Source organism: Myxocyprinus asiaticus, chromosome 10 (assembly GCF_019703515.2).
Source record: "Myxocyprinus asiaticus isolate MX2 ecotype Aquarium Trade chromosome 10, UBuf_Myxa_2, whole genome shotgun sequence".
NCBI classification, from domain to species: Eukaryota; Metazoa; Chordata; class Actinopteri; order Cypriniformes; family Catostomidae; genus Myxocyprinus; species Myxocyprinus asiaticus.
In genome coordinates, this window is record NC_059353.1 from 3,901,563 (window position 1) to 3,924,266 (window position 22,704).

Genomic DNA, 22,704 nt, shown 5'->3' on the forward strand with positions numbered 1-22,704 from the left:
GATTAAATGATATTTGATTTAGTGATGATTATTGAATCTATATATATACAGTTCTGCACAAAATTTTGCATACCCTGGCAGAAATTGTGAAAGTTTGGTATTGATTTTGAAAATATGACTGATCATGCAAAAAACTGTCTTTTATTTAAGGATAGTGATCATATGAAGCCATTTATTATCACATAGTTGTTTAGCTCCTTTCTAAATCATAATGATAACAGAAATCACCCAAATGGCCCTGATCAAAAGTTTCCATACCCTTGAATGTTTGGCCTTGTTACAGACACACAAGGTGACACACAGGTTTAAATGGCAATTAAAGGTTAATTTCCCAAACCTGTGGCTTTTTAAATTGCAATTAGTGTGTGTATAAATAGTCAATGAGTTTGTTAGCTCTCACGTGGATGCACTGAGCAGGCTAGATACTGAGCCATGGGGAGCAGAAAAGAACTGTCAAAAGACCTGCATAACAAGGTAATGGAACTTTATAAAGATGGAAAAGGATATAAAAAGATATCCAAATTCCAGTCAGTACTGTTCAATTACTTAAGAAGTGAAAAATTCAGGGATCTCTTGATACCAGACCAAGGTCAGGTAGACCAAGAAAGATTTCAGCCACAACTGCCAGAAGAATTGTTCAGGATACAAAGAAAAACCCACAGGTAACCTCAGGAGAAATACAGGCTGCTCTGGAAAAAGACGGTGTGGTTGTTTCAAGGAGCACAATACGATGATACTTGAACAAAAATGAGCTGCATGGTCGAGTTGCCAGTAAGAAGCTTTTACTGCGCCAGTGCCACAAAAAAGCCCGGTTACAATATGCCCGACAACACCTTGACACGCTTCACAGCTTCTGGCACACTGTAATTTGGATTGACGAGACCAAAATGGAGCTTTATGGTCACAACCATAAGCGCTATGTTTGGAGAAGGGTCAACAAGGCCTATAGTGAAAAGAATACCATCCATACTGTGAAGCGTGGTGGTGACTCAATGTTTTGGGGGGGGTGTGAGCTCTGAAGGCACGGGGAATCTTGTGAAAATTGATGGCAAGATGAATGCTGCATGTTATCAGAAAATACTGGCAGACAATTTGCATTCTTCTGCACGAAAGCTGCGCATGGGACGCTCTTGGACTTTCCAGCACGACAATGAACCTAAGCACAAGGCCAAGCTGACCCTCCAGTGGTTACAGCAGAAAAAGGTGAAGATTCTAGAGTGGCCATCACAGTCTCCTGACCTTAATATCATCAAGCCACTCTGGGAAGACTTTGCATGACCTGGAGGCATTTTCCCAAGACGAATGGGCAGCTATACCACCTGCAAGAATTTGGACAACTATTACAAAAGACTGCACGCTGTCATTGATGCTAAAGGGGGCAATACACAGTATTAAGAACTAAGGGTATGCAGACTTTTGAACAGGGGTCATTTCATTTTTTTCTTTGTTGCCATGTTTTGTTTTATGATTGTGCAATTCTGTTATAACCTACAGTTGAATATGAATCCCATAAGAAATAAAAGAAATGTGTTTTGCCTGCTCACTCTTGTTTTCTTTAAAAATGGTACATATATTACCAATTCTCCAAGGGTATGCAAACTTTTGAGCACACGTGTGTGTGTGTGTGTGTGTGTGTGTGTGTGTGTGTGTGTGTGTGTGTGTGTAAAATTATATATATATATATATATACTGGATGTGAAAGTTCATTGATTAAAGATATATATATATATATATATATATGTCAAAATATATGGTTTATGATAGAAAATGGGTAAAACAAAGGGGATTAAAAATCCACTCCCACAACTGACAAAGAAAACGGCTACAACAATGTGTCATGCTGGTTTTTTAAACTACACATCACCCTTTATACAATTCTGTTTGAATGATGTTAGATATTAGGAAACAAACCAGCCATGCCTGCCTTAAAATATTCATATATTCTCTATAGAGATTACTTAATTTATTGAGAGCCTAATGAAGTGTTCACTTTCGTTGGATATTTTGTTACTCGTGTTATTTCCTTTGTTGCATTGCATTGAGAAGATGTTGAGTTTCTTGATGAAATTTAATAAGAATACTAGTTGAATCAAATTCTAAATAAAGAACCAATTATAAAAGAGCAAGTAGTTTTCATTTATCAAGTATTCACTGACTGGATTATTCAAAAGACATTATAATATGGTTATAGACAGTATAAACCAATTTGTATTGATTAAAAAAAAAGTTAACTTCGTGATATCGGTATCGTGATATAAAATTACTCATAACATTTATATAAGGTTTTGGTCATATCGCCCACCCATATACCACAGTATATTTTAAACACATTTATTACACCGCTCTCTGGAATATCGATTCTGATTGGTCAACTGCGCCATCCAGCAGTCTGATATTTGTCTAACAACTGCACATCCATGGATTACCTGATATCAGACAGGTCATACAGGGGTTAAGTATTTTATGTATCACTCTGCTGTCTCTTCTCACACCAAAACACACAAAAATAACTAACTTGTGCTATCTTGTACTTAAAACGTTTAAACATGACTAACAATGCAGGACTTCAATATTAATTTCTACATGCATTGTGAAAACAAAAAAAAATGTTAGCGATGGATATCAACGCAGGTACGTGACCACAGTTTGAGAAGCACAGCTGTACAGCCCCTCTCCCGTGCAGGATTGCAAAATTGTGTGCGCTCACTATAGAAATCCCACTCTGACCCTCCTGAATCTGGATAAAAACATCATGTCAGCGTGTGCTTAGGGGCTTTTTTGCAGAAAAGGGCTACATCACATGTGCAATAAAAACTATTTCTGAAGAAAAGCTACTGTTGTTCATTGGAAAATATTACATTTGAATTAACTCCACCTTGCAGATTCACTGCAAGCATGAATAGGTATTATCGCATTGCTGAATGTATGACAGGGTAATGACCAATAGAATCAAAGTGGAGACGTTGCCTCATGTAACTTTTTGCCTATATTCCACAGTTACCACACTCTCATTTATGCCACGCTTTATAAGCTCAATGAGATCGATCAATGAGCTGAAGGGAGGCAAGAGAGGCGCTGCCACCTCCTGAAACTTTATCCGCTGGTGTCGCTGTTGGACAGTGTAATTTTAGAAATATGACTGCTGTACACATATCAGCTCAAATTTAGTAATTATTGTTTAATTTGTGCAGTTAATTATTTTTCCTCACCTGAATTTTCTGAGGATGCACTGCCTTCCTTGCCTCCTCGGAGAATACGCCACTGCATCAAAAACTGTGGGATTGTTGTAATTTAAGAAATTTAAAGAAATCATTTTCACCCGCACTGTTAAAAATCAAAAGTTGAGAACTAAAAGTAGTAAAAAAAAATAAATAAAAAAAAGTTAAGTTCAACAAATGCAGAAATAACAGTGATATCTACACATATACCTACGTTGAACAAGCTTGCATTTTTACGTTTAGCTGAGAAAAATATAGTGTTCCTGGTTTAGAAAATGGTGTTTAGGACAATTACTTCCATTACCACTAAAGTTCATGAGTCAGACCCACCAACCTACCAATTAGTTGGGATGACTTAAAAAATCAGTGAAAGTGATCACCACTTAAACTTACAAAAAGAAACCTCAAAGTGAACACTAATCACCCTGATGGTGACTTCTAACAAAAACACTTTTTACAGTAAAACATAATTTAAAACACTAAATAGAGCAAAAAATATCTATTTATTCCAAGCCACAGTCACATGTCCTTGTGTAACCTTGCTTTGACCAAACACGCATAAATTCAAGCGTAAGGGATTATGGGTATTTCCTCTAGACAAATTGCTTATCCAGTGGGCATGCTCAGTTGCCGATACAACAATATGAAATAAATAGTGCTTATCCTAACAAGGTTCCCAGATTTGTTTGAGCCATGAATTTATTAGGACATGTTCATGACTGGAGAAGATCCTTAACAGCAGTAAACTTCCCAGAAGTTTACGAACTTTCCACAGAAAATTGAATAATGGGCAATTAATGTAGTTATTGTGCATTATCCTGTCAATTAGTAAGGTTAATAGAGCAATCAAACATTCTGACAAAAATATTACTTAACGATATTTATGATACGCAAGGGGAATTATTCTGCCACAAATGGCTTCCTCAGTGATCAAGCTGAGCATGCTCAAAAGCCTGTAAGTCCTACCTTCAACACCGAACCTTACATTGTATGTTCTCGCTGTTTAAATGTTTAAGTTCACTGTACTGAATGGCTTAAAAGTTAACCTTTATCATTTTTAAGTAATTTCAACATTTTCTACATTAGGTAGTTCAGCCAACTTTTAAAATAGTTTGTCTGACAAAATGGAAGTTGGATTTTTTTTTACAGTGTAACCTTGAAATGGTTTTTCATTCTTTTAGATTATTATAGTTTAAACGTGTAGTAATTTGTATATTTATACTGGATTTTGATAGTTTAATATTGAAAGTCTGGGGCAGTAAAAACTAAACAAGATTCATTTGAAAAGTACCAAAAATGTGTTTTAAAATTTTCCAAATCAGTTTTAATGTGAACTCAAACCCTTGCCCAATGTAGAAAAAACACCTAAGTATGAAATTCATTTCAAGATTGCAACCAGCACCATTTCTTAAATATTGTAATGTTAGTGATGATAGTGATAACCCAAATACATTTTGTCCCCTCTGACCTCAGAATCAGAGAAGGAACCAGACTACAGAAGTGTGATGATCAGGTCAGATGTGAAGGTCAAGGACCTGTATGATGTGGAAGACCGATTGGGCACGTAAGTTTAGATATAACATAAGATCAATTTGGTGGGGTAACACTTTAGTTCCATTCTTTTGTTAACATTAGTTAACATTAACTTAACATGAACACTTTTACATCATTTACTAATCTTGTTTAATAACATATAGTTATGCTTTGGTTCTTATTAGTGAACTTCTGTTAAAATCAGTGTTGTTAAAGAACAGTAAAGATATGTATTTTAGATGTATAGACTTGTGTGATGGATGTGTGTCCCATGAAGAACTCATCATGAAAATACCTAAATGATTCCTTATTCAACTCTGCACCCAACATTACCAGCTCAAGGTTTGTGTGGTGTTCTGGAATTCTCAATAATTTAATCCTAAGGCTTTTTTATTGAATTTCTCTGTTTCAGAGGGAAATTTGGGACTGTTTTTAAACTCATCGAGAAGTCCACGAAAAAGGTCTGGGCTGGGAAATTCATAAAAGCGTATTCTGCCAAAGAGAGAGAAAATGTCAGACAAGAAATCGCAATCATGAATGATCTTCATCACCAGAAGCTTGTGCAGTGCGTTGATGCTTTTGAGGGAAAAACTGACATTGTTATGGTGCTGGAAATGTAAGTTTATATGAGTTTTAGGCAATCTATTCTCATAGAATCACATTACTATACATACATTTTTGTAAAATGATTTTTACGTGGATTGTTGTACATGAAGTAGGTATAGCTGCAGGCCGTAGACCTCCAAATGGGGGTGGAATCTCAAAGACGGAGGGGTTACTCCAAAAGGGGGTTGTGCCAACTCCAAAAAGGGGTGTCACTTCCACTCATGGTTCGGGAAAGTTTAGGTTAGGGGCTCCCTATATCTTCAATAGCGATTTGGAGCCATGTCTGCAAAACACTAGAGGCACTACAACAACAATTACTTTTATTCACTTTCACACAAATCACGATTAAAATGGCAGATTATCTTAGTGGCTGCCAGTGACTTGATCATCTAACACTCTTAAAACACCATCCAGTAGATCAGTCAAAGAGATGTGAACTGCAAGAAGAAATGTCCAGAATGTGTCTCTTGTGTTAGCTGAATGTTGGTGTAATGTGTTCTTCAGGATCTCAGGAGGAGAACTCTTTGACCGGATCATCGATGAAGATTTTGAGCTGACAGAGAGAGAGGTGATCAAGTACATGCTGCAGATCGTGGATGGAGTTAATTTCATTCATAAGAAAGGCATCGTCCATCTGGACCTCAAACCTGAGAACATCATGTGTGTCAATAAAACCGGCAGCAAAATCAAGCTCATCGACTTTGGTCTGGCACGCAGACTGGGTCAGTTTAAAGCTGTCTTTCTATATAGCTTTATTGCTAAGGCAAGCATCACTATTAACTGCTCATACGGAATACTTTCATAGTAAATGATGAATTGTTTTGTCTCTCGTATGACTATAGAGAGTGTAGGATCTTTGAAAGTGTTGTTCGGCACACCAGAGTTTGTGGCTCCAGAGGTGATTAATTATGAAGCCATCAGTTACGCTACAGACATGTGGAGTATAGGAGTCATCTGCTACATACTGTGAGCACACAGTGATTCTGAAAGAGCTTTGAAATCATCTTTTGCTTCATGAGTGTAAGTTATTCTGCTTATTTTTTTCCTTCATCGCCTCTTTTACTTTAGTGTCAGTGGTTTGTCTCCATTTATGGGTGATAATGACAATGAGACACTGTCTAACGTCACATCAGCGACGTGGGACTTTGAAGACGAAGCGTTTGATGAGATCTCAGACGAGGCCAAAGACTTTATTAGTAACCTGCTGAAGAAAGACATGAAGTGAGTGCATATCTCAACAGTTCTGCACTTCTGTGTTGGAGGTACATTTTATTTGTCTTGGTTTCACAGTAGTTTATTTGGTTCACAGCTCTGTCTCTCAGCAGTCTGGGTGTAATTAACAGATCGGGGCTGTTATTTGACACACTTGCATAGATCAGTGTCTTTGCTTAGTGAAATAAACAGTTTGGCTGTGGATTGTTACATAATTGTTTAGACCTATTATGTACCTTTAAAGGTACATTTACGTTTACATAAAAATTTACCTGTGCAGTACCTTTTTTCAAACTTAAGCTCTGAAGGTATTTTTATAGATTTCCTGTTTCAGTGGCATACCCAATATTAAAGTCTTGTAGCTCAAGAAAAAAAGAGGGTCAAATGTTTATCATTGTAAAGAAAACGTTTACATTTTTGTAATGAAATAGATTGTTAAATTCTGAGACTCTCATACTAAGAAACTGTCACAATCAGTTGAGCCAAAAATTTACTTTTTGCTTATTTTTCTTATTTGACATGATATATCTCTGGATGTAAATAAGGTGGCTCCAAAAAACGAAAAAGCATTCAAAAGTTATAGCCTTTCAAAAATAATTTCATAGTGTCCAAAAACGTCTCCATGCGTCTAAAAGCCTCTCCAAACAAATAAAACATAATTGTAAATAAGAACTAATTACACATGCAAGCACAACAATGACTTAAGGTTTGCATAGTATGCAGACATGATTTTAGTAATGAGATTTCACAGAATGAGTGCCTATTGACTCAATGATTCTGCATCATTGAATCTGCGTCATTTACTTGGCGCCATCTCCTGGTGGCCATATCTAACATTGTGCTTCATGTTGAATATCTAATGATCAATGCATCCGATTACCTTGTGTGTGGGCTCGTTTGAAAGATAATCACCTCCTCTAAACAATATGATATATGTTCTGTGTATGTTTCGTGAAGTTAAGTGAATATGTGGCATATAAGCTACACCAACATGATTGTCAAAGACATACTTAACTGTTACTCACTATATTTTTGTCTGTAAGTAAAACAATTCTGCTGGTTGTCTTCTACTCTAGAGCTTTCCAACAACATGTGACACATGGCTATTTGATCAGTTTGATGTTTTTACTGATTGCAGTAATATACAGTGAATTGTTTTTTATAAATGATCAAAACGGAACACTTTGTCTGCAAATTTCAAAGCACTTGTCCAGTCTTGGTCATAATGCCTACATGCATTGTAAAGTAGAGTTAAGCTTTCATACGATAACTAGTTTGTGTTGGTCAGGACTGTAGTTGTTAATATTTTGACTTTTTTTTTTTTCCTTGTGGGCCCGCTGGCCCCATTCGAGCTTAAAGGGTTAAAAGGTACGGTTTTGTACTTTAACGATTTTTAAAGTATATGTTTGAAGACTGTGCTTCACATATCAGTTGATCGATATATTTTAGTAGAAATGATTGAACTAATTTCAAATCGTTATAATGTAAGTTTCACCAAAGTCTTTCTAGCAAGTCAGTCCACTGGCTGCCATCTTTGGAACACTCCTGGGAAGCTATTTCCAGACATGAATGTGCAGCACCTAGTATATACAGTACTTGAATGTGGAAAGACTGTAATCTCCAAAATGGTTGGTCAAGATTACGATCAAAGAACATATTTCAAATCAGCAATAAAATCCGACATCGCTGGAATCATAAATTGTGCTGCTTTACCTCAGATTACGCTAAAAAACAAAATTTTCCCAACTTGTATAGCTAATGCGCATGTGCGTTCTCGAGTTGATTGACAGGCGATGTCTGTATCTAAAAGGTTATTCTCTTTTACCTGTAAGGCGGGACTTTCTACATCCGTTGACCATTGGGCATTCCAGTTTCTCCCATTCATTTTAATAGAAGTGACCCATCTCTGCTAAATAATCTCTGGTTTCACTGGGACTTTGGCTTTAAACTAGGACCATCAATTTTAATGCATTAACTCAATCTGATTTAATTATATAAAAAAAATTCATGTTCAAAAAATGTATGCAATTAATCAAGCCCCCTGACTCATACATAAATTCTGTAATTAAAGTACATATTTTCCTACCAATACAAGCTTGAAGTGTATGTAAATTAGGGCTAAATGGTTCTCTTTGTGAAATGGTGCCATTCTGCTCAGGGCAAGTTGGCACAGTCACTGTTTCTTTCCCTTGTAGTGCTTGATTACATAACAAAAGCATCAGTTGGCAACGGCTTGAGAGGTAAGCATTGGAGCAAGTGCACTATTGAGTTTTCACTGGTTTTTACTCTGCAAAAGCACAGGGAAGACATGTCCCATGAAGCAAACAAAAAAAAGGCGAGAGGTTTACCATCATTTGCTGAGGGGTTGTGCATGACTCTGGACATGAGCACACAGAAAGGTAAAAGTGCCCAGATTAACTAAAAAGGACATTTATTGACAAATACAAGTAATATTATGATATAGTATGAGTTTTAATGAGCTAGCTAGCATAATCTACCTCCCTGAAGAAAAAGTGTTGCTAGTTAGTCATAAAATCATGAAGATGCACCAAACATCACTATTTTTTTTTTATTAAATTTTTCCCCATGTATATTATATTAACTTTGCCAGCTACCCAGAAACAAATGCATTACCTAGGCGATGGCAAATTGACAACCCGAGTCGCCACATACTAAAGCCATTCTATGAGCATGTTTGAGCACAGTTAGCTTACCCTGCCGAGAATGGTTTGTAATCGTGCCATGCTCTACCGTGCTCAAGTGGAAATGCTACTGTGCCTCACCGTGCTCAGATCTGTTCAGTCCGATGGTGAAAAAAGCAGCTTTTTGTGTGTTTCCAAGTTGCGTCAGCAGAGGCCGATCTGTGAGTTGCAGGCAGAGCTCCAAAAAGGGGCGTAAGCTTCAAAATGCCAGCAAAGATACAGGGAGCCCCTAACCATAACTGTGTGTGTGGAAGTGATGCACCCTATTGGAGTTGGTGGCCGCAACCCCCTTTTGGAATAACCACGCCCCCACTTGGAGAAATCCGGCCTGCAGCTATACCTGCTTGCGATCTAGGTGCCTCAAAGCTCACAGGCAGCTCCTGAATAAGAGCCGGTCACACAGGACCTATTTTCCAGGCCCTTGCGCAGCTTTTCAGCTGTCTTGTCAGCGTTCTTGTTAGCTGGACAAAGCACAACCGAATGCACAGGGTTTCAAGACAAGATTTAAGTTTCAACTACATTTAACTTGACACATTGTCCTAAAAACGTGGCGTTTATGATGCTGAAAACCAGTCAGACTTAGAAAACACAGAGCATTCCCCTAACAATAGCGTATGGTTGTATTTAGGTTGTATTTATGTTCTTTTTCTTTTTTTATATATATATAACCATAAACTAATGTTCCCAGAACATTGCAGGGAGGTTTTTGTGACAAGATTCTTTTGGGATATAATAATTACTTCTAGATCTGACATTGTATATATGTGTATATATACACTCACTGAACACTTTATTAAGAACAATATGGTTCTAATAAAGTGCCCATTGTACAGAGTGGTTATCTGAGTTACCGTAGCCTTTCTGTCAGCTGGAACCAGTCTGGCCATTCTCCGTTGACCTCTCATCAACAAGGCATATCCGTCCTAAGAACTGCCACTCACTGGATGATTTTTTTTTATTTTTGGCACCATTGTAAATAAATTCTATAGACTGTTGTGTGTGAAAATCCCAGAAGATCAGAGTTACAGAAATACTCAAACCAGCCTGTCTGGCACCAAACATCATGCCACAGTTGAAATCACTGAGATCACATTTTTTCCCCCCATTCTGATGGTTGATGTGAACATTAACTGAAGCTCCTGATGCATATCTGCATGATTTTATGCATTGCACTGCTGCCACACGATTGACTGATTAGATAATTGCATGAATATGTAGGTGTACAGGTGTTCCTAATAAAACGCATGTGTGTGTATACACAGATCAGTCACAACATTAAAACTACCTGCCTAATTTTGTGTAGGTCCTCCTCGTGCTGCCAAAACAGCACCGATCCGCATCTCAGAATAGCATTCTGAGCTGTTACTGAAGACTTTTAGTCAGTTTGAAACAGTCTGGCCATTCTCTGTTGACCTCTCTCATCAACAAGGCGTTTCCATCTGCAGAACTGCCACTCACTGGATGTTTTTTGTTTTTGGCACCATTCTGAGTAAATTCTAGAGACTGTTGTGTGTGAAAATCCCAGGAGATCAGCAGTTACAGAAATACTCAAACCAGCCCGTCTGGCACCAACAATCATCCATGCGATTATCTAATCAGCCAATCATGTGGCAACAGTGCAGTGCATAAAATCATGCGGATACGGGTCAGGAGCTTCAGTGAATGTTCACATCAACCATCAGAATGGGGAAAAATGTGATCTCAGTGATTTGGACTGTGACATGATTGTTGGTGCCAGACGGGCTGGTTTGAGTATTTCTGTAACTGCTGATCTCTTGGGATTTTCACGCACAAGTCTCTTGAATTTACTCGGAATGGTGCGAAAAACTGAAAACATCCAGTGAGTAGCAGTTCTGTGGACAGAAATGCCTTGTTGATGAGAGAGGTCAACAGAGAATGGTCAGACTGGTTTGAACTGACAAAGTCTACGTTAACTCGGATAACCGCTCTGTACAATTGTGGTGAGAAGACTATCATCTCAGAATGCTATTCTGAGATGTGGGTTGGCGCTGTTTTGGCGGTATGAGGGGGACCTACACAATATTAGGCAGGTGGTTTTAATGTTGTGGCTGATCGGTGTTTATATATTTGTAGTAGGTAGTAAGTTATGAAAGTAAATAGAAAAAATGGTACAACTGCCCCCCGGTCTTCAATATTACGAATTGTACTCGGGCCATAATATATTTTTTAATGTGTAGCTGATTGTTTGTGTGCAGGGCACGACTGACCTGTGATCAGTGTTATCAACACCCCTGGCTCAAACAGGATACTACAAACATGGAGGCCAAGAAGCTTTCTAAAGAGAGGATGAAGAAGTATATACTAAGAAGAAAATGGCAGGTTAGGATCTCGGCACTCTAGGATGACCATTATGTAATAGAAAATGTTTTCTTTACTGCTTTTTCTAAAACTGATCAAAATAAGCAAAGGCACTACTGAAAATGAACAATTATTTTGCAGAGCATAATATAAAATAGCAACAAAATACCTTTTAATTGTTCCAAGTGAAAATGTTTTTATGAAATACTGGTAACCTGTTAATAAAGTTATTATTTTGTTCTAATATTTTTCATGAAACGAAAGATGAAAGGTTTTTTTTTTGCATTAAGCAAACTTTCTAGATAACACCACTTTCAGGGATGGTACTCATATTAAAAAGAACATTATTAAACATCCTTTTATTTTGTTAATCCATCCTTGGTTGTCTTGTTTCATGTTTCACAATGTTTTGGCACTGCAAAGCGGGTATGACTGCTCTGGACCAGGGTTTCATAACCCAGGGTTGGTTATGCTAACTCCTTTCAAAACTGCATGTGTGAAAAGTGTATTTACCCAGAGTTAAAAGTTATGTTTAAAAAGACTATATCCCAGTGTTAAGCGTAGTGTGAAAAGCCATATTTAGTTTTAAACCCCTGGTTAGGTTATACTGATGTGTTACACTGATAAACTTAAAGTTTTGTGATGTCTTCTCCAGAAAACAGGCCATGCTGTAAGAGCTATTGGGCGACTCTCTAACATGGCATTGATGGCGGGCGTTCATGCCAAAAAGGGCTCACCCACTGAAGGTACCATGGCAATAACTTTTTTTTTCTGCCCTCTCCACCCCTTAAATAAAAGCCTAGTGGTGTCTCAGCTAGGGATGTGCTAGGGTGTTCGACTAATCGACTAGTTGTCCAAAAACTGACTAGTCGATTAGTGGGGTCGACTACTAACATTAATATTTTTTGTGGTGCTGGTTTTAATAGAAAACACATTTCTCAAATTAATTGAGACGCAACTTCTTTGAGACATTTTTGCATGAATATAACTTGCTGTGCTTAACAGTAAATAATATTGAGCACAGTCATATCTTCTGCAAGAAGTTTAGTCTGTTTATGCCCCGCTGCTGTTACAGCAATCAAAGCACTGCATCAACAGTACATTTCAAGACGATCACTGTCGGATCTTAAATCCTCTGCTGCGAGTAATGTTCCCGTATTTCTGAGGTACTTTGGAGAGATTTAAGTCTTTTGTTGATTCTGTCTGACACTGCTTAAATAGTTGCAGTAAAAAAGTTTTGAACTGCTTGATGTCGTGAACTAGACGTGTACCCGCTATCTTTATCTTGCAGTTCTGCGCTTTTGAATGTGCAGCGAGGATTGCCCTGAAACACTGCGGCTACATTGAAGCATGTCATTATGCATTCATATGTAGTACATTGCATTAGGGGTGTAAACGTGCCACAAATTTGACCGTTTGCATGGTGGGTTTAAAAAAATAAATCAACAATCAACAACAGAGGGCATAGTCAGTCAGGTATGATACATGATGCATCAATTGTCTAAATAACCATAATGTGTTATGGACATTGCATATTCAATCAATATGGTAATTAAAGTAGCACAAATCTCCATCTCTCATTTACCATGATGATTCAGATAGGCCGCTGACTTTTTATTTGCTCTCTAACGCGATTCAAGTTTACTGCTATTATAATTAAAACCCCTTAAACTCTGTAGGGGTGCGCTATATCGCAGAAAAAGTTTAAGCATAAAATGTTAAAGTCCCTATATACATAAGTCAGGCATATGAGGTATCATTTAAAAGCTTAGAATCTGAACTTTTCAGATATAACCATCACTTCTGCATTTGTTACATAAAATAACAAAAGGCTTAAAAACATTTGTTGAAAATTAGCGCCCCATAGAGGAAATGGGGTATAAATATTTATATGAAAATAAAAGTCCTTCACATATCACCTTATTGGACAAGTCATATATCAAATGAAAGCTCTCATTCTCACAAATGTGACTGCAAAGTTAATTTTGTTGCCCTAATACCAAAGTTACCACTCTTATGCACTGCTGCTGTAAGCCCCAAGTAGCCAAAAACGTCATATCTACTTTAGGGAGTTTTCTAAAAGATGAGCCATTGTTTTCATGTCTGTGAGCTTGCTTGGCTGAATAATCCAATGTTATATCATAGATGTCCAGAAAAAATATGCCATCCAAAAGGAAAAGCATGCTAAACAAATCATCAGAAAATATGTTTTCGACTAATGATTATAAAATTATATATCATTACAAAGAGGCAGATCTCAATTTTCTAATGACACCCAGATTGAGCTTCTAGTCCACTCAGAGGCCAAGATGTTCAAATGAAACTATGAAGGGTGGTGCTTGAACTGAAAATTAGACTGAACGTCTATGGATGAGCACATCTGGGCTAAAGGGCTAAAATGCTAGAGTGCCACCTACATTTGTTTATCATAAGATTATAAACACACAATATTGTTTATGAATAATTTGAGATTTTATTTGGGGGGTTCTCTGAAAAATGTGACCAAATTTTTTAATTAGTCCACAGTATGTGGTGAGCTTTTAAATTTGAGTGTCAAAAATTTCCAACGGCAGCCCAGAAATGCACCCGTATATAAGGGGTTAACATCTGGGAAGAGATCATATTGATACACTTTGCGATCACAGCAGACTGCTCAGACTGAGCTGCACACGCGTTTCATTCTGACAGAAGCACACACGATCGTCTAGGTAAACAATCTATATGATTTAAAATGTAACGTCCATGAAAGCACAATAATAATTGCAACCTTTTGCATTTTAGATGGTTTCCTCTCACCGTGTACAGTAAGCGAAAGTAATACAGGGAGAGATGTGCCTTTTCTGTACGAGGGATCAAATGTCCGCTTTAAGCATGAGTGCATCTGCACTGCGCAAGAGAAAATTAATTAACAGCGGTTTATAATTTATATAATTTTATAATTGATTTATAGAATATAATTCTAATGTCAAATATTATGTCTGATTTGATTTCATCAGTAAATTTAAGTAGAGCCTACATTATACGCACACTTCCATTTAAAATGTATTTTTTAGAAAATAATTTTTATGTAATCGGTGATGATACTATTCTAGGAAAATAAAATATTAATTTACAATATTTTAAATGTATGTAATCAGTGACGGTGTGTAAGCATTTGTATCTAACATAATTCTGTATTTTCAGCCAAGCAGAATTAAGAATATTTCTATTCTGGTGTCACCATTGCCCTGTTGTGGGCTGATTTTTAAGCCCAGTACATATCTGATGGAACATTATGCACTTTAATGAACAATATTTTTAGTTAAATTTCAAAGAAAAGGAACTGTTTTCTGTTTTAAAAGTAATAAAAACATTCAGTCTTGATTCAGGCTTTGTTTAAAGTATTGTGAGCCGAACCGAATTGTGAATTCAGTATCGGAAACCGAAACGTGAGAGGAGTGAATCGTTACACCCCTACACTGCATACAACAGGTTTTTCAGCAAAGGATTGATCATGTTGATGATGTAGAATCTTTAGAAAATCATGTATCAAATATCATATGTACATCATAATAGGGTTTAGCTTTTATGCAGTCAGTAAACAGTCACACTGAAAAAGACAGCTCAATCTAGAATGTAAGTCATTAATTTACACACATCTAAAAGTGAGGTTGAAAGCTAAGGTGTTAATAAATTCATTACATGTAAATACAAATTATTTAATGTTATTAACCCTATAACGTCACCTGTATCAAATTTGATATGCAATTTTCTAAAGCCTGTGCCTCATCATCAAAAATTGCCAAACATTCTGTTGTATTAGTTGTCTGCTGCCACCTGTTGGACGTTTCCGGGCATTTCTTGATGGAAAAATATTTTTACACATTTCCAAAAATGTCCACTTTTATATTGCATGAACTCGTTGATGTGAAAGTGACAGTAATGATTATATTGTTAATTATATTTTAAAATAAGTATTTGCTGAATATAAGCAACTTGTGCTTGGTTAAAATTTTGTATATTATTTTATTGAAAAACCCCCTTTGAAATCCATGTATCAAATATGATACAACAGGCTTTTGAGGTATATATCTCAATCACCATTACGTTCCATCCATGCCCACCACACAAAGAAAAATCTCAACTTTTCTGACATACTTTTTATAAGATATATTTGAAGTGTGAAATAATGTTTCTGTGTATTTTCATATATGCAGTCTGCTCTCATTATAAATATCTCATTTTACATTACAAGCTATTATGATGTCATCTTATTACTTTCTGAGACCCAGCGAAAAAAGTTTTTCAGTTTTCCTTTTTTAAAATGTCAATATAGTGTTTGGTGCATAAAATACATATGATAAAAAATTTTTATTGAAAAATGAATATTTTATTAATATTGTATTTGATGTGCTAAATTGAACTGATACATTTCAATCCATATTTATAGACCAAGGAGAGGAAGTGGTCATGGTCAAACACTCAAACATTTGGTATCTCTGAAAAGCTCAGGGAGTCCTCTGATAATACATGTATGGGCTAAGAAAAACTTCAATAACAAATGTCCAACACAGAAAATGAATTGCTGGGCCTCAGGAGGATAATAACCTTTAAAGCCTAATGTATCAAATATGAACATGTGCAAACTTTTTTTTTTTTTTTTTTTACTAATGTCTAATGGTACTAAAAACTGTTTGCCAAAAAATTATAATTTTCTGACAATTCTTTCATATTGTTAGGCTTTACAGGGTTAAGGTAGGCACTTCACTAGACCTAAAGGAACAGTTCAACCCAACAATGAAAATTCTCTCATCATTTACTTTGTCCCAAACCTGAATGAATTACTTCTGTTGAACACAAAAGGAGAATTTTTTTTTAAGAATGTTCTTGCTGCTCTTTTCCATTCAGTGAAATCATACAGTAACCAAAGCTCCAAAAAGGGCAAAAATCACCATAAACGTAGTCCATATTACTCATGCACTATATACAAAGTTTTCTGAAGCTATACGATAACTTTGTGAGGAACAGACTGGTGCTGTTACTCAGACATTCTGCTTAACATGTCGTTTTGTTTTTCATGGAAGAAAATCATGCAGGTTTTGAATGACATAAGGGTGAGTAAATAATTACAGAATTTTAATTTATGGGTGAACCTTTCCTTCAAGGTGACCACAGTTTGTGGCATTGATCAATATATTGCTGTTTGTTGTCTGTTTTAAAGAGGATATACCATTTTCTGCTGAAGCGAAGATTTTAATGAAACCCACGTTCACCTCCGTTATTAAAGACGTTGAGGTGGTGGAGGGCAGCGCTGCTCGATTCGACTGCAAAATTGAAGGTAAAATGACACCGCTACAGTGCTGGTTTTCTCAACACTGATAAAATGACATTTGGTGACACTGGTGGTGCAGAAATTGCCAGAAAATTCACCTTGAAGTTTTTAGGTTTTTCTATATACACATTTCATGTCAAGTTATTCATACATTTTAATTAGTACACACATTTGTGGAATTGTTTACCTTCAGGTTATCCTGACCCAGAGGTCGTGTGGTACAAGGACGAACAGCCGATTAAAGAGACCCGTCATTTTCAGATCGACTATGATGAGGATGGAAATTGCAGTCTGGTCATTTCTGAGGTCAGTGGCGACGATGATGCAAAGTACACCTGCAAAGCCATGAACAGTGTCGGGGAGACCACCTGCACTGCCGAACTCATCGTCGAGGTGATGGGAGAAGAAGAGGAGGAGGAATAAGACTATCTCTTCATATGTCTCTCTCTTTCACCTGGTGCTTTTATTCTCACTCTCTTTTTGGACTTGTGAATGATGACAATGATGATGAGGATGATGGAGACCTCGTATCACCTTTTGCTACATTTATTTTAATGCACTTCCAATGTGTTCTTTTTGTATTAATGCAACAGCCAGAAGGCATACAAGTCTGATATTATATCTGTTTATCACTTTACTGTTACTCACTTTCTATTGGTTCACAAAAGAGTCTAATTTTTACTCTACAACAAGGTTTAAACTCACATGTGTTTGTGTGACTGAGACTGAAATAAGCAGCACCTTCTGTCTGTATTTAAGCACTGTAAACTCATGTGTGGTTGTGTGTTTTCGTTTGGAGATATTTCCTCTTGTTCACCATCTTTCATTATAGCACTTCACAGATATTTGGAGACCTATGTTAATTTTTTTGTTTGTTTTTTTTTGTTTTGTTTTTTATCAGGAGTGTCTGTAGATGACATTTCTTTAACGTCTTTAACTTTTTTTTTTTTTTTTTTAGTATGTACCAGGGTGATTCTCACGAAACAGTTAAGGACATGTCCTGGTCACATTTAACCCCAAATCGATACAAAAAAATATAAAATTATATTTTGTATAAAGAAAATGAAGGCTACATTGGGGACCATTAAGATTTTTTGCATTGTGATATTATTTTCAGTACACTTAAGCAACCCACCCCCAGTTCTCATTACCGTAATGCATCCAGATGTTTTACTATTCCCATTTTTTTTATTGATGATTCTCATTACCGTAACAGATGTTTTTATATTAAATTAAAAAAGATTGTGTTGTACAGCGACTTTAATTAAAATAGGCAAATTAATTGCAGTAATAATTTGCATGCAGCAATTTTAATAATATAGAATTTTACATTGTGGTAATGATAATAAAGTGACAATTTTAACTGTTACAGTAATGACAATTGGGAGAGGAATGTGTCAAAAATAATGTTGCAATGTAAAAGCCCTAAAGAGGCTTGCTTTTCTATATGTCAAATTTAATTGATTCGATTCTTTTGATATTGGAGCGAAATTGCATCTGGACATTTTTTGGCAGGTTTCTTGAGAATCACCCACCAGTTTGATAAAGTGCAGATTGCATGGTAATGCGAATACTACAAATGTAGTTTTTCACTTTTAAAGAATAAATTTTTAACACAAACGAATTGTAAATTGTTTGGGATGAGATGACTTAACGGCGCTCTTGTTTGTCCAAGTAAGATTTCCAAAGCACTTTCGCCTCCTTTTTTTCCCCCTTTAAAAAAAAAAATTGAATACTAGTCTCTCTTTGAATTTTAGTTAATCACAGAACCAAAAACATAATTTGTACTGTAAACTGTATCAGACAAATGTGTCCTGTTCTTTGAAATGATGCCTGCAAAATGTGCTGCTTTCTCTGTGACTCACTGTGATCAATTAGGCCACTTTATATTCATTTATACAGTATAGAAATGTGAAGGTTGAAAAATGGAATCATCACAGCTCCTTTTGTCTCGTACATTCTTGACAAGATATTTATAAAAAAAAAAAAAAAATTAAAACCTGGCCCACACTGCACTCTCTAGCACATCTGGGGCAAATAAACGTTTACTCTTCACATTCTTCACTAGATGGTGCTGTTGTATCATGACCACTATACATTCTCTCAGGGGTCCACAACAGTTAAGGGAGACTGCAGTCGATTGGCACAGGGCAATGTTTTTTTTTATTATTATTATTATTGGATGCCGTCACAGAAATGTAACACCTGAACGATTGCCCTCTTGACCCACATTCTTTGATATTTTCAAGAAGTTAAAAGATTAAAACTTCAACAATGTTAAAAAGCTCAACATAAACATATATGAAATATATATTATAAATTAATCAGATTTTTGGTTTTTATGCACTAAGAAGAGATATAATCATTAAACTAAAGGTCAAAGTGACTCAAAATAATGGAGCAGGTCACATAATATTTCATGTTACATTATCACTCAAATGTAAGATTTCAATTGCACCTATAGATAGGATATCCTAATATTTGTTCAACAAGGATATTCAATGAAGAATGAAAATGGTGCCAACCAGCCTTGGTCTACTTGTAATAGAGACATTTTCTTATGGATTGTACAGAAGAGCTTTTTGTTCTGAAATACAATCATTTAGCAATGGTAGTAGGCTACTGTAAAACACTTGCATTAGCGCAGTATAGAGAGTATGTGTAATAAAATGCATTCCAGATACCAATTGACTAAGTTTTCTTAATGCTTTACTGACTAGAATAGACTATCAACACAAACAGAACAATCACTGTGGCGCATACAGTACAATGTCATCTCTGTATTCTGTTCTGCCCCTCACTACACTCTTGTGATTGTGCATATGGAGTTAAAGAACACTGCTTCAGCTGGCTCACAGAGAAATTTAGCAACATCTGTGAATTGGAGATCCCTCGACAGAGATTTTATTCTTCCTGACTTATTTATTGCCATTTTATCATTCCTTTTAGTGCACTTAGAAATATAAGGGTCCAGAGGGCTGTGTCTCTATTCTCCACTGTGTTGTGGAAATTAATGAAAATTAATACAATATTTGAAGTCATGGCAATTTCTGGAGTCAATATACTGTAAATATTCTTAGTTATACTCTCCTCTAAATTATGTAATTGGCACAAATGAAAACCCACCCCTGCAATCTTTATAAAATGATTTTTAAAAAAAAATTGTTGTACAGCAATAACTGAAAAAGTCATAAATTATCTGCTCATCAAAACAGTGTTCATTCATCTGAAGATAGATAGAAGGATGGATAGATGAACAGACAGACAGAGAAACTTTAGATAGATGGACAGAGAGAGACAGACAGACAGACAGACACTTTAGATATAGATATAAACTCAGCAAAAAAAAGAAATGTCCTCACGTTCAACTGCTTTTTTTATTTTTTTCAGCAATCTTAACGTGTAAGTATTTGTATGAACATAAAAAGATTCAACAACTAAAACATAAACTGAACAAGTTTCACAGACATGTGACTAACAGAAATGGAATAATGTGTCCCTGAACAAAGGGGGGTCAAAATCAAAAGTAACAGTCAGTATCTGGTGTGGCCACCAGCTGCATTAAGTACTGCAGTGCATCTCCTCCTCATGGACTGCACCAGATTTGCCAGCTCTTGCTGTGAGATGTTACCCCACTCTTCCACCAAGGCACTTGCAAGTTCCCGGACATTTCTAGGGGGAATGGCCCTAGCCCTCACCCTCCGACCCAACAGGTCCCAGATGTGCTCAATGGGATTGAGATCCGGGCTCTTCGCTGGCCATGGCAGAACACTGATATTCCTGTCTTGCAGGAAATCACGCACAGAACGAGCAGTATGGCTGGTGGCATTGTCATGATGGAGGGTCATATCAGGATGAGCCTGCAGGAAGGGTACCACATGAGGGAGGAGGATGTCTTCCCCGGTGATGTCTGGTAAAGTCCTGCCTTACAACAGGCCTATGAGCCCTCAGTCCAGCCTCTCTCAGCCTACTGCGGACAGTCTGAGCACTGATGGAGGGATTGTGCGTTTCTGGTGTAATTTGGGCAGTTGTTGTTGCCATCCTGTACCTGTCCCGCAAGTGTGATATTCGGATGTACCGATCCTGTGCAGGTGTTGTTACACGTGGTCTGCCACTGTGAGGACAATCAGCTGTCCTTCCTGTCTCCCTGTAGTGCTGTCTTAGGCGTCTCACAGTACGGACATTGCAATTTATTGCCCTGGCCACATCTGCAGTCCTCATACCTCCATGCAGCATGCCTAAGGCACGTTCACGCAGATAAGCAGGGACCCTGGGCATCTTTCTTTTGGTGTCAGTATAAAGGTCTCTTTAATGGCCTAAGTTTTCCTAACTGTGACCTTAATTGCCTACCATTGTAAGCTGATAGTGTGTTAACGACCATTCCACAGGTGCATGTTCATTAATTGTTTATGGTTCATTGAACAAGCATGGAAAACATTGTTTAAACCCTTTACAATAAAGATCTGTAAAGTTATTTGGATTTTTACACAATTCTTTAAAATACATTGTCCTGAAAAAGGGATGTTTCTTTTTTTTTGCCGAGTTTAGATACAGTGGAAAGAAAAAGTATGTGAACTCTTTGGAATTACCTGCATTTATGTATAAATTTGTGTTAATATCCAGTTTGAACTTCATCTAAGTTAAAATAATGAGTTTACACAATCCATTTTAACTAATAACACAAATTATTGTATTGTCCTTGAACATATTTGATACATCATTCAAACATTCTAAATGTAGTTTGGAAAAAGTATGTGTACCCCTAGGCTAATGATGTCAACAAAAGCTAATTAGAGTCCGGAGTTGGCCAACCTGGCATCCAGTTAATGAAATTAGATTGGAGGTGTGGGTTTGAGCTAATGCTCAAACATTTTGAGTTTGCTGTTCAGAAGAAGCATCTGCTGATATGGACCATGCCTCACAAAAAACAGATCTCAGAAGACCTACATTCAAGAATTGTTTCTTTGCATAAAGCTGGAATGGTTTACAAAGTTATCTCGAAGAGCTTAGATATTCATCTGTCCACAGTTAGACAAATTGTCTATAAATGGAGACTATTTAGTACTGTGGCTACTCTCCCTAGAAGTGGCTGTCCAGCCAATATGACTCAAAGGGCACAACGCAGAATGCTCAATAAGGTAAAAATGAACCCTAGAGGGACAGCTAAAGACTTCCAATACCACATACCAAAGTAAAAACATCATCCCAATGGTGAAGTACAGTGGAGGGAGCATCATGATTTGGGGCTGCTTCGGGGCCTGGACTGCTTGCCATCATCGAGGGAAAAATCAGTTCCCAAGTTATCAAGATAATGTCAGGGTGGCTGTTCACCAGCGGAAGCTCAGTAGAAGTTGGGTGATGCAGCAGGACAATGACTCTAAACATCAAAGTAAATCCACTACAGAATGGCTTCAGAAAAAGAAAATTCACCTTTTGGAGTGGCCCAGTCAGAGCCCAGACCTTAACCCTCTATTGTTAAATCTCGACCAGCTATTAAATCGAAGGGTTCACTTAATTTTTCCACAGGACTGTGAATGTTTAATGGGATGTGTTTAATAAAGACATGAAAGATTATAATTGTTTGTGTCTTGTTAGCTTCAGAACATTGTGTTTGTCTATACTTGTGATGTTGATGAAGATGAGATCATATTTTATGACCAATTAATACAGAAAACTTGCCACTGTAGACACATAGACATACACGATAGACAGACAGACAGATAAAACTCAAAGATATTAATCCATTGCATCTTAAATTCTACATCTTGTCCACTTAACTGTAATGCGTATGTCTATAATAAAA

General features: G+C 36.8%; 1 protein-coding gene across 5 annotated transcripts in view; it reads left to right on the plus strand.

Annotated features, from left to right (window-relative positions):
* Window positions 1-18,525, plus strand: part of LOC127446819 (myosin light chain kinase, smooth muscle-like) — a 165,320-nt gene extending 146,795 nt beyond the window's left edge. For 3 of the 5 annotated variants that reach the window (XM_051708066.1, XM_051708067.1, XM_051708068.1), the window contains 9 exons: window positions 4,692-4,782; window positions 5,164-5,367; window positions 5,862-6,079; window positions 6,200-6,323; window positions 6,426-6,578; window positions 11,488-11,611; window positions 12,246-12,336; window positions 16,791-16,907; window positions 17,095-18,525. In XM_051708066.1, coding sequence (XP_051564026.1) covers window positions 4,692-4,782; window positions 5,164-5,367; window positions 5,862-6,079; window positions 6,200-6,323; window positions 6,426-6,578; window positions 11,488-11,611; window positions 12,246-12,336; window positions 16,791-16,907; window positions 17,095-17,324 — 1,352 coding nt within the window. In that variant the 3' untranslated portion in view covers window positions 17,325-18,525. Of the gene's footprint in view, window positions 1-4,691; window positions 4,783-5,163; window positions 5,368-5,861; window positions 6,080-6,199; window positions 6,324-6,425; window positions 6,579-11,487; window positions 11,612-12,245; window positions 12,337-16,653; window positions 16,910-17,094 lie in introns of those variants that run through there. The other 2 variants (XM_051708069.1, XM_051708070.1) reach the window with 2 other exon arrangements.
* Window positions 18,526-22,704: the final 4,179 nt, after the last annotated feature.